This window comes from Heterocephalus glaber, unplaced genomic scaffold (assembly GCF_053883595.1).
Source record: "Heterocephalus glaber isolate CG9 unplaced genomic scaffold, H.glaber_assembly_v1.0 deba00000943, whole genome shotgun sequence".
Lineage (NCBI taxonomy): Eukaryota > Metazoa > Chordata > Mammalia > Rodentia > Bathyergidae > Heterocephalus > Heterocephalus glaber.
Genome location: NW_028258175.1, coordinates 1,852,401 through 1,865,000, shown reverse-complemented (window position 1 = coordinate 1,865,000; position 12,600 = coordinate 1,852,401). Strand labels below are relative to the sequence as shown.

The following is a 12,600-nucleotide window of genomic DNA, read 5'->3' as shown; positions in this document are numbered from 1 at the left end:
GATCCCAGCACTGAGGCAGCAGGATTTCTGAGTCTGAGAACAGCCTGAACTACAAACTGAGTTGAAGGCCCAGCCTGGAATAGAAAGGCTCTGTCTCGAAAGGACAAAAGGAAACCAAAGAAAGAAAGAAAATGAAAGAAAGGATGGTTTGAGAAGAATTCCGGAGAGGGAAGGTGACGCGCCTCTGCCAAGCCTGGACTGAGGGCAAGCTCCATGCACTTTCATGAGCATCTTCAAAATGCCCTTAGCAACCGCGGGGGGACCATCCCGGGACAAAGTGCCCACGTTTGCAAGCAGATCCCAGGCTGGTTCTCGACTCCCACTAACTCACTTGGTCAGGTGCCTTTTCAGTGGACAACTGAACAGTGGTGCATGGCTATCCGGTTGCTCTTATTCTCCTCACTTTGCAGAGGAGGAAACTCAAGCTCAGTGAAGTTGCTGGACTGAAAGTCAGATAATAAGATACCCAAATCTGTCTGAGGCAGAGCCCGTGTACTTTCCCCAGGCAGCTCAGAGGTGGCCACCACCTGCCCCAAGGTGGAGACACTTTTGCCAAGGATTCCTGGGCTCAGCTGGATGACTCTGATGCCTTGAAGCAGCCCCTCAAGCCCAGGGGCCTGGTGGACTGGCCCAGCCTCCTGGAAGGCAGGTCGGTTGCCCGGCACTGGGGTCTCCGGGATGGGCAGAGGCCCTGTGCCTCATCTCTGTGTCCCTGAGCAAGAGCCTCTCAGGCCCCAACTATAAAATGGGGGGTCAGACTGCCTAATGTGGGGGTGCTTTGGCCCTGCTTTCCTGGAAAGAGGAGAGGGGCTGTGAGGTGTCGGCTCCGGGAAGCGGGTGGTGTTCAGTGGTTTCTTCCTAGGGGTGAGGAAATCTAGCAGTCCTGGAAGTTATGCACTTCTCGAAACCTGAACCCAAACTGACCCCCAAGCCCAGCCCTGCCCTGGCTGCTCTCCAGGCCCTGCCCTGTCCCCCAGGATCTCTGACCCCTGAGCTCTGCCCCTTAAAGTGGCCCTCAGAGGAGGTGAACGGGGACAGCTGGGGACAGCCACTGAGCCCGAGGATTTCCAGAGGGAGTGGACAATGCCCAAGATCTCCGGGTGTGGGCTGCATGGCTTGGGAGACCCTGTGACCCTCTGGCACCCCAAGACAAGGCAGGATAGGGTTCTCCTGGCTGTAGGCTGGGGCAGGGCGGGCATTCAGGCCCCTGGAGTGAGCCGTGCTGCCTCCTCCGCACCCCTCCTCCTGAGCGCTGCTGCTCAGGGCCTCCCTGGCCTGGGCACCCAGTCTCGGGTCCTTGGCCCTGGTCTCCAAGGTTCCTCGGTTCCTCCTCACCCTTGAGCCCTTGGCCCTACCCCCCTCACCTGCTCCTCTGCTGTGGCTCTGGGTCTGGCCCCGAGTTCTTCAACCACCAGCTGCAGACTGGGCTCTTTCCAAACTTCAGACTAAAGCCCCTTGACCCAGTAGGGGCTGGCTCCTTGGCCTCACAGTCAACTTGAGTCAAGTCCTCCTGCTGCTCTTCCTCCAGCTGACCTCTGTCTCAGCCCCAGCCACGCTCGCTGCTCTGCCTCATCCGTCCCACTCGAGTCTCCTCCAGCCCCCGTCTCTGTGCTGCCCCCACCCACCCTGGAGCAGCCGAGCCCCAGCCCCACAAGCTGCTCTCATTTCCACCCTCCAGCCCCGCTGAGTCCTTGGTCTGAGCCACCCCAGTGGAGCTTTCCCGTCCTCTGCCCTCACCCGGCCTCCCAGCTTCCGCCCGGGCCCGGCCTCTGACTCACACCGACCAAGGTCCCCTGCCTTCTGGCCCATGTCAGGGCCCGGCCTCCTTGTCCAGCCATCTCCTGGGTAGGGGAGTCTTATACTGGGGGCTGCACCCGGTTTCACTTTCCTTCCTACTTGTACTTTCAGCTTTGAATTCAATCAGTCTTCCTTCTTGCTAAAATGGGGAAATGTAATTTCCCTTCCCAGAGGGGGAGGGCATGGGGGCTGGGAAGCTGGGGTTTCAGTCAACCTGAGCTCCTGACTTGCTGCTAAGCTCCCCGCCCCAGCCTCCCTCAGCTCCTGTCTTGGGGAAGCCTCCAGCCCTGTCCCTGGAGGCTCCCAGATGCTCTGACCCCTCCTGCCTTTCTGCCCAGTCACCATCATTCATCCAAGAGCATCACCAGTCCACTGTCCTCTGAAAGATGGGTGGCCAGGTAGGGGGATTGCCCACCGGAGGGGGTTGGGGGTCTGAGTCATCGTCACTCTCTTCTGGTTCCCCAGATGCCGGGCAGGGGCGTGGTGAGCAAAGTCAGGGCTCAGGGGCAGCTGGGATGAGTGAGTGGGGCGGGCGGGGGCCCGATGTGAGAGTATGGAAGCTGGCAGGTGGAGCTCTCCACAACAAGACCAGGGCCACGGCTCCACCCAGGGCCAAGGGCTGAGTCTCTGGCCAGAGTGAAATATAGGATTAGAGCCCAGTCTAAATCCGGGGTCAGGACTTGATCTATGGCTGGACTCAGCCTGATCTGCAGCCAACAACCCTGCTGTTTCTATTTGTGCTCAGAGCCATCCATGACCTGGGCCTCTGCTTGTGATTGGGCAGGATGGGCTTAGAGCTTCATTCGTCCATCTTCGGCTGAGGTTCCAACTGAGGCTGTGATCAGGTGAGGACTCAGGCGTGGGGTGGGACAAGAGCTCAGTCACTGGTCAGGATCAGGGCTCAGTCTTCGGCCAAGCTGGAGCTCCCAGGTCAGGATCTGGTGTCACCAAGACCTGAAGCAGTCCCCAGGCTCTGGTGGGGCACAGGGGTTCCGAGTCGAGTCCAGGGGTTCCTTCTAGCTCAAGCCCGCCCTCAGCCACACTCTGGATTTCCCATCTTCAGGGAGAGGATGGGAGTTTCTCGGTCTTCCCCAAGGCTTACTGCTGCCGCTTTCCTTTTGGGATTCCTGGGGTTTCCCTGCTGGGTCCCTGCTATGAGACAGAAACCAAGGGGGCTTCCCCTTCCTGCACCCTGCTCCTCAGCCCTGCCTGCGTACTGCCAGCCGGGGATGAGTGCAGGGGAAGTATCAGGCGCTGCCCGGAGCGGGCCAGAGGGCTGTGGTGGAGAACGGAAGGCGAGCAGGCCTGCAGCGTCCAGCTTTCTTTTGCAAGCATCCCTGCATTGGCAGCTCGCCTCTCCACTTCCCCTGCAGCTGGGGCTCCCCACTGAGGGCTGTCCCTTACATCCCAAGACTAGTGATGAGGACAGGCCGAGGCCTGGCTGCTCTCTCATGCCCCTCCAAGCCCTGCTGCCTCCCTGGAGGCATGGCCACCCCACTCACCCTTGACCCCTCGGTCTTCCCTTCTGCTCTCTCCCCTGCCCCTGCCATCACCCACACTGATGCCCTTCTCCATGCCTGAGCCCACTCTCCCTGTCTCTGGCCACAGCCTCTGGCCCTCTCAGCCTTCTCCTAGGGCTCCCCCAGGCCCCCGTCCCTGCTGCTTCCTCTGCCCCTCCAGGGCTACAGCTGATCCTTCCACACTCTCCCGTTCCAGCTTCTGCAACTTTGCACTCGCAAGTGTGAATAGAGGGACACCTCACGCTTCCTTGCCTTCCACAGCACAACTGTGCTCTGCCAGAAAGCCCCCACCGCCTTCTGAGGGCTGCCCTCTCTCCAACCTTCACGGAACCCATATCCTCGTTGACGGCTTTGCTTTTAATGGTGTGTCCCTTCCTGCCACAAACCTTGTCTCAAATGGACATTTCACATTTTTTATGACTTGCTCACTCTCACCTGATTCACACTGATCCCACACACTGGCCTCCTCTTGCTTCTAGACAAGCCCACTCGGGCCTTAGGGCTTCTGCACTTGCTTTCTACTCTCTAAAACACTCTTTCAAACTTCATGAAGAAAACTCAGACTGCCCAGAAATACTACAAAGAATCAACAACTGGGACCTCATGTTATTAAAAAGCTTTTGCCAGCCGGGGATTTAGCTCAGTGGTTTCACCGCTTGTCTCACAAGCACAAGGTTCCGAGTTTGATCCCTGGTACCAAAAAAAAAAAGCTTTTGCATAGCAAGAGAAACCACCAATAGAGTGAAAAGACAAACCGCAGTGTGGGGAAAAATTTTTACCAGCTATTCAGATAAAAGATTATTATCTAGAATATATGAAGAACTCAAAAAAATTAGACCTCCCAAATTTAAAGACCCAATCCAAAAAAAGGCATCTGAAATGAACAGACATTTCTCAGATAAAGAATAGAAATGGCAAATAAATATATGAAAAAAATGTTCAACATCACTGGTCATCTGAGAGACGCAAATCAAAACAACGCTGAGTTTCCATCTCACTCCAGGAAGAATGGCTGCTATCAAGAAATCAACCAATAACAAATGCTGGCGGGGATGTGGGGAGAAAGGAACCCTTCTCTACTGTTGGTGGGAGTGCAGACGGGTGCAACCACTGTGGAAATCAGTGTGGAGATTTCTCAAAAAACTAAAACTAGAGGTTCCATTCAATCCAGCTATTCCTCTTCTTGGTATCTCCCTGAAAGGATTAAAAGCATCATGTCACAGCGATATTTGCACACTCATTTTTTTTTTTTTTTTTGGTACCGGGGATGGAACTCGGGTCATTGCGCTTGCAAGGCAGGTGGAGGAACCACTGAGCTAAATCCCCAGCCCAGCAGCATAGTACGTAATAGCTAAATTTTGGAAACAGCCCAAACGCCTGTCAACTGACAAGTGGATAAAGAAGGTGTGGGTTTTTTATACAATGGCATACTGCTCTGTCATAAAGAAGGATGAGCTTGAGACATTTCTAGCTAAATGGCTGCACCTTGAGACTATACTCTAGTGAAATAAATCAGACACACATGTTTAAATACTGCACTGTTTCTCTGGTGTGAATACTGAAAGTGGAAATGAGGACTGAGATGCATAATGGATGTTGGGCAATGGGAAGAAAGCGTCCAAATAGGAAGGGGAACAAGGGAGGAGGCCGGGGGGGAAGGAAGGAAGGGACAAGAAAAAAAGTGAAAATAGAAGGAAAAATGGAAACAAAGCTTTTTATGTGGGGGGAGGGGCTTATTAAAAATTCTCACAAATTCCAATGGAAAAGGAATGGAAAGATTTTTTAAATGCTTTAAAATTTAAAAAAACGCTTTCAGATGTCTGCAAAGTTTACTCTTTCCTTAAGCTCTCTGCTCCAATGTCATCTTCACTGACCACTCTGAAGAAATGCAACCCTCCCCCGGCTCTTCTAACCCCTCCATAAATTATTTTTCTGCTGAGAATATCCAAAATACTTTGTCTCCATGCATTAGAACATAGGTTCCATGAGGGTGAGAATTTTGCCTGATGTGTCTCCAGAATGAATTGCTGTTGAACAAATGAGTCTTCCACCACAACTGCCTGACCCAGGTTCTGCTCATGACAGTGACTGGAAGGACCGCAAGCAGCCTGGGCCCCGAGGTCACTATCAGCCTTCTGCTCCTCCCCAGAGGCCAGCCTTGGGCTGCAGGGACAGAAAGGGGGCCCCTGGGCTGCCAGGCGTGGCCTTGTGATGGAAACTAAAGGGCCCCAAGGGTGGGGCCAGCCTCTGACCACCTGCTTGGAGGATAGGCCCAGACCAGCCTCCAGCCTCAGTTTCCACAAGTGGGTCTCAGTGGGCAGGGGCTGTGGTTTGGGTAGGAGCCCGCGGGAAATGGGAGGGTTGTGGTGAGGGGCGAGAATGAGTAGAAAGGAAACCAAGAATCCTGGGCTGTGGACTCCAGTGAGAAGCCAGTCCTGCTGGTGAGCTCAGGTGAGTCACCGGCCGGTTCTGGACTTTAGTTCCTCATTGAAGCATGACTGATTTTCAAGTGCTGCCGCAATTATTGCAGAGAAATTTAAACCAGGGCATTTTAAAAAAAAAAGAAGAAGAAGAAGTTTCCAGTTACCTTTGCTTTTTCTTTTGTGGTACTGGGGATTAAACTTAGGACCTTTGCAGTGAGCTGCATCCCCAGCCCCCAGCCCTTTTTAAGTTTTTATTTTGAGAAGGGATCTTGCTAAGTTGTCCAGGGTGGCCTTGACCTTGTGATCCTCCCTCTTCTGGATGATGGGCAGGCCTCACCATGCCCAGCTAAGCTTCTGGTTCTTCTCGGAGCCCACTGGGGCACTTCAGGGGCTCGGCGGAAATCCTGACCTTGAGGGCACCCGTTGGCTGCTTCAGATGTGACTTCAGGGTGCTCCCAGGGAGGGGAGGTCTTGCTCAGAGCCTCACAGCAGGCCCACGGTGCACAAGGACTGTCTCAGCTGGGGCTGGGGGATCCAAGTCAGCACCATGACTTGCACCTCAGCCCTGGTGAAGCCAAGATGGCTGTGGTGAAGGCAGGAAGCTGGGGCAGGCACAGGGGCTGGAGGTGCGCCCTACCTGCCTGGAAGGAGAGACCAAGGCTAAGCAGTTCCTTCCACAGGTCAGGGGAGCCGGGCAAGGTCCTCAGTCCCGTCACACCCACACACCTTATACCTCCAAGCCACACTGAGCAGGCGTAGTGTCCGCCAGCTGGTCCTCTCTCTCTCCCTCTCCAGCGCTGGAAGCAGAACCTGGGGCCTTGAGCGTGTGCTGCACCACTAAGCCACAGCCTTCCTGGCCAGACCTCTTCTGCATCCCTCGCTGACTGCGCTGGCAAGGGGCCGGGGCGTCCAGCCTCCTCCTGTTCACTTTGGGGGCTGACGTGGGACCAGTGGCCTGGGGGGCAAGGGGAAGGAGCTTCCTTTTCCCCTTGCAGGGATACTGTGCACCCCGTGCTCTCTCAGCTGTGGCAGGGCCTGGGGAGGGCTGAGGGTGGCAGGTGCTTTGCCCTCGGTCCAGACATTGTCATGGGGTCTACTTGACATGGGAATGAGGGACTGGGGGATTGGGCTACAAGGGGAATGTAGAGAAGGTGGGAGGCCAGGTCTGTTGGGAAGGAAAGGAACCCCAGGAGGAGGGATTACAGAGGAAAAGCACCAGCCCAGCAGTGAAAAGTCCCAGTCTGTGTCCCAGCACCGCTCTGCCCTTTCCTGCTTGTGCCCCCTTGGGCAGACAGTGTCCAAACACACGCTCCAGCTTCCTCATCTGGAAAATGCGGCCTACATTCCCAGCCCTGCTTGCCTCCTAGCCTGGACAGGAAGACAAACTTGGGAGGAGTCAGGGCCAGGGTCTGACTTGGGAGTCAGACAGACCTTGGTTTCTCCTTTCGGAGCTTCAGCATTTCCCAGGGTGACCTTGGTCAAGGTGTGTGAATTTGACTCATCTGCCAGGTGAGGAGGCCACTTGTACCACTTGGACAGGATTCCTGTGACAATCATCCATGGAAAACAGCACTGCCACTCCATAGCTAGCGGTGTGAACCTGGGCAAGTTATCTCACCTTTCTGTACCTCAGTTTCATCAAAGACAAACTCAGCTAGGTGTGGTGGCGCATACCTGTTATCCTAGCACTTGCAAGGCTGAAGCAGGAGGATCCCTGTGACTTCAAGGCCAGCCTGGGCTACACAGCAAGACAAACAAGAAAACAAACTCATAAGACTGCTTAAAGGATTCGATGAGTTTCTGAGAGTGCAGGACCTGGAAGAGCGACTGGGTGTGGGGAAGCTGTCTTAACTGCTAGTAGCAGTATAAGGTCTAACCCACAGGAAGTTCTCAGGAAGTACTGGTAGCCATTAACAGGGCTGAGGGAGGATGGGAGAGAAGACAGAGAAGAGGTTGCCTTCAGAGCTTAGAAAGGGAGCAGATGCAGGTCAAGGAGAGGGAGCTACAGGCAGAGGTGGCCTGGTGACCCCAAGGCACACGGCAGAGCAGAGTTCAGGCATCTCAGGAGCAGACATCTCAGGAGCCAGCCTGACAGGACCTGGGCCAGGGTGTGGACGCCTTAGGTCTGAGGACCCCTGAAGGGGGACCTGGCTCCTAGTGCAGATGTGCTGGGATGTACCCCAGTGACCCCTGTACTCAGGAGTCCCTGCCTTCCCGGATATCGGCAGGACCCCAGCATGCTCCCCCCGGCCTCTCCATGGAGAGGACACAGAATGGACTCCTCACAGACCCTGCCAGGTGAGCGGAGCCTGGGCAGACCCTGGGCAGCTCCTCCAGCAGCCCCAAGTTTCCAGGCTGATCCTGGGTCCCATGGTGCATTCCAGGGCCCTCCCCTGCCTGCCTCCGCCTCCATTTAGTCACCTCTAGCTGCCCTGCCCACTAGATGTGGAACCCCAGCTGGGTGGACATTTCACTGCCAGAAATGGGACACATCGGCAATGCGTGCCCACCACAGCTGACAGCTTTATGTCCTGGCTCATGGGTACAAAAGGACATATACACACCCATTTCTGCCTGCCCACTTTCCTTCCTCCTGCCCAACATATGGCCCTAGGTCATACCAGGCTATCAGTACCACTGGTCCATTGATTCCCTGGGTTCCCCATTCCGCCTGAGTAAAAGCAGGCACTGTCAGGATGGCTCTGAGGTCTTCTCGGTCCCTCCACTGCCACTCCCTCTGCAGGACCTTTGCACCCCTCTCCCCTGTTGAGGGTGGTCCTACTTGTTGTTCTACATACCTGGCTCCTTTCTTCCTCCCAGGCCTTCTGTGCTGATTTTTGTCCCTCTGTCACCGAAGACTGTCCCCATACCATTTCCAGCTACATTAACACCCTGTGTAAAACCCTGTGACTTATGTGTTAGTCTTGTAATCTCTCAATTTTTCTACACATTCTGGGCCATTCCTAAACCTGTGAAATCTTCTCCAAACCTCAAACTTCTACCCACCTCCTCAGACATCTGGTCTCAGTGGGAGTGTTAACACAGATAACCTCCACTTCCTCCTGTGTCTCCACTCTGAGGCGGTGTGTGTGGGGAGGACAGCAGAAGACCAGGTTGAGCGCAGAAATTTGGGAGCTGTGGTCCTGCCCAGAGGTGACCACCCGCTGAGAATACTGGGCATGCACCTGAAGCTCGAGAGATGGGTGCACCGGTGCCTGCCTAGGAGGCCCTGGCCAACCACTCTGATCTGTGTCCTGTCCTGGAGAAGGGGCACGGGAGCCTGAGCTCGGGGTCCTAGAAACCAGAAAATGCTGTTAGTACAGGCTGCACATCTCTGATCCCAATCCTTGGACCGGAAGTGTTTGGATCTTCAATTTTTTCAGATTTTGGCATATTTGCACACATAGTGAGCTACTTTGGGGATGGGACCTTAGTCAAAATATGAAATTTACTTCTGTTTTGGTCATGCCTGAGCCATATATCCCAAAAGTAATTTTTATACGATATTTTTAATGACACTGTGTGTTTTTTCTGTTTTGTTTTTTGTACTGGGGATCAAACTCAGGACCTTGCACTTGCGAGGCCAGCATGGCGCCACTGAGCTAAAACCCCGGCCTGAGGCTGTTTTGACTGCACACAGTTACAAGAGCTCAGGTGTGGAATTTTCCGTGATAGTATCATATTGATGTTCAAAAAATTTTGGAGGGCCGAGGATTTAGCTCAGTGGTTTTGCCGCCTGCTGCGCAAGCACAAGGACCCAAGTTTGATCCCTGGTACCAAAAAAAAAAAAAAAAAAATTTGAATTAGGGCTGAGAGAGTTGCTCAGTGGTATGCACTTGCCAAGCGTGTGCAAGGCCCTGGGTTTGATCCACAGCACTGAATTAAAAAGTATAGAATTTTGTAGCATTTTGGATTTCAGATTTTTGGATAAGAGATCCTCAGTCTGTATTGAGAAGTCATAAAGCAAAGATTGTCAACTCACCAGCGGATGAGAAAGGGAGAAGAGAGCTCTCTCTGGGATGTAGCTGATGTGTTTACAATGTTTATCTTAAAAACCTGGCTTAATAGGGCCGGGCATTTAGCTCAGTGGTTTCGCCACCTGCTGTGCAAGCACAAGGACCGAGTTTGATCCCCGGTACCAAAAAAAAAAAAAAACGTGGCTTAATAAACACAATTTCCATTGTTTTCTGAGTGTAATAATTTAAGAATTTTTCTTTGGTTAAAGACTATATAGAGTTTAGTTGTGGTCATTAACACTGTTTCCTGAGCTTTTTTTGTTTCTGTTTTTGGAACTGGGAGTCGAACTCAGGACCTTGCGCTCTCGAGGCAGGCAGCGGCACCACTGAGCTAAAAATCATCGGCCCTATTTCCTGAACTTATAAGAGCTCTAAAGATGTTCTTTAATTCTTATCAGTGCAGTTACACTATATAAAACTGTTTTTAAAAATCTAAACTTTGATTTAAAAATAAAAACTCAGTAAATATATGTAAAGATTTCTATATAGCTGTCATGCTAATTATTGCTAATCTTACAGATATTGAATGTATTTGTGTTTCCCAAGTGTACAGATCTTCTAGAATCCAGAATTTAGAAAATCATCATAAATCCAGACTAAAGTAGTTTATGATGACAGATGTATTCAGATTTATGTCTATGTGATTGTTATGTACTGTGTCATGGTAGATGTGCCTAAATAATATATAGTCCAGGCAGTGTCACCCTAAAGAGGAAAGATGGGGCATTTGTCATCTATAAAGTACATCTGTAAGCAAATGTACTCTGCTTAGCCACTTTATTTAAAAAGTAACAAATTTAGATAAAAATTTATGTCACATAACATTTTATAATTGGATAAAGGTAATATATTGATGTTATTTTATACTAAAATGGGAATTTAAATATATTCTTTTGGGGGTTTTTTGGTACGGGGATCAAACTCGGGACCTTGTACTTTTGAGGCAGGTGGCAGAACCACTGAGCTAAATCCCCGGCCCACAGCATGGCTTCTAACAGACAATCTAAGCAACAGGTTAAGATGGAGGTAGTCACCTGTAGTACAGAGGTAGTGCAGTTAGAGACAGGGGAGCTGAGGGAGTCACTCTCTTCCACCCATTTGATTCTAAACAGCACCCTATCACTATTTCTCCTTCCGCCGTCCTAAGAGAGATGAAAACATAAAATAATGAAAGCCCAGGAGCTCTCTGGTGCTCTAGGCTGGCGCACATGCGCGTCAGGTCCCCTGGCCTGGGCCTCAGGCCCATTGACCCTATCCCCACCTCGGAAGGGCTCACAATTGTACCGCATCGCCTAAGTGAGACCAAAGTCAGAGTGAATTTGGAGACAGGCATGCGTGTTGAGAGCCCCTGGGATGGCACAGCTCCCTGTCAGTCATTCTTGTCCTCACACCTAGAGATTCAGGGGAGGCACCTGGGCTGAGGTGCACGGCCCTCAAACCCCAGAAGCCTGATTAATGGGGGGCTGTTGTGTGCTGTGATCTGTCTGTGCCACAACTTGTCAGCTCGGACTTGCCCTGACCACACCCCCATGGTCTTCGTTACACGTAGCTGCTTGCCGCTTGCTGACAATTCTTTGCTCTTCATACGCAGGAGCCTAGACTATACCTGACTGTTCCACAGTAGCAGGGAGAGAATGACACTGACCTGATACTACTGGCGACCATGATCAAAGAGGTAGCTGCTCTCTAGTCGTACTTTATATTTTCAAAGAACCCAATACTCAAAAAAAGGTTATAGTAGCTAAGATTAAACCCTACCATTCCCACTTTAAACCTGCTGCAACAGTCCTGGGTGCAACTGGGGCTTAAAAACCAAAGCTAAGAAAGGTAACTGGGCTAAGTTTGGCCCTTGCTCTTCAAGATCGGCCAGGACCCAGGGCATGATAGGGCTCCTCTAAAAGGATCCTAAGCTTGGCATGGCATACATCTGTAGTCCCAGTGCTTGGGAGGCTGAGGCAGGAGGATCACTGTGAGTTCGAGGCCAGCCTGAACTGCATAGTGAAACCCTGTCTCCAAAAGCCAAAAAATGAAAATAAAAAATAAAAAGGATCCTATGTCCTGGTGAGTCACCCAAGCTCCCCAGCAAGGAAATTGTTGAACCCCAGAGGACAAGAATCAACTAGCATACATCGTGCTAAAAGGAGGGACACTGAAGTGGGTCACCAAAGGAAGCAATGTGGTCAAAGACTGTGACCCATCCTGGCAGACAACACAAGTGATTAAAACAAAACAAAACAAAGCAAAACCAGAAGAGCCAAGCAGCTCTACCCATAGCCCCAAAAGTAACCCCTAAAGAGCCTTAACTAATCCTAAAAATATATGTATATACATATGAATATATAAATTCATATAGATCTTACTTTGACTTGGTTTTAAACACCTAGGAAAAAAATAAGCAAAAAATATACACAGAGTAAAAATAATAGTAATGGTTTTTGGTTTTCTTTAGTTTCTTTTTTTGGTACCAGGGATCGAACTTGGGACCTTGTGCTTGCAAGGCAGGTGCCAGAACCACTGAGCTAAATCCCTGGCCCAATAGTAGTAATGTTAAATAAAAAGCTAAGTGAGATATAAAAACAAGGCTCCAGCCAGGGATTTAGCTCAGTGGTGCTGGTGCCTGCCTCGCAATCGAAAGGTCCCGAGTTCGATCCTCAGTACCAAAAAAAAAGAAGGCTTCAAACACTACCCCAGTCTCTACTGACGGTCTCCAACTATATACATTGAGCATAAGAAGTTTTTGCTTCCCAGTCCCACTGGTTCTCCCAAAATGTGTCCTTCAGCTTCTCTTAGTATACTCCCATTGTGTTATTTAAGTGTCCTTTCAAGTACCTCTCAGATAAAGAA

The 12,600-nt window shown here is 51.4% G+C and overlaps 1 protein-coding gene across 1 annotated transcript in view; it reads right to left on the bottom strand.

The window, feature by feature from the left end:
• Positions 1-1,920, bottom strand: part of Il27 (interleukin 27) — a 6,079-nt gene extending 4,159 nt beyond the window's left edge. The window contains exon 1 of the mRNA XM_004856063.4: positions 1,779-1,920. Coding sequence (XP_004856120.2) covers positions 1,779-1,809 — 31 coding nt within the window. The 5' untranslated portion in view covers positions 1,810-1,920. The remainder of the gene's footprint in view (positions 1-1,778) is intronic.
• Between the last annotated feature and the right edge of the window lie 10,680 nt (positions 1,921-12,600).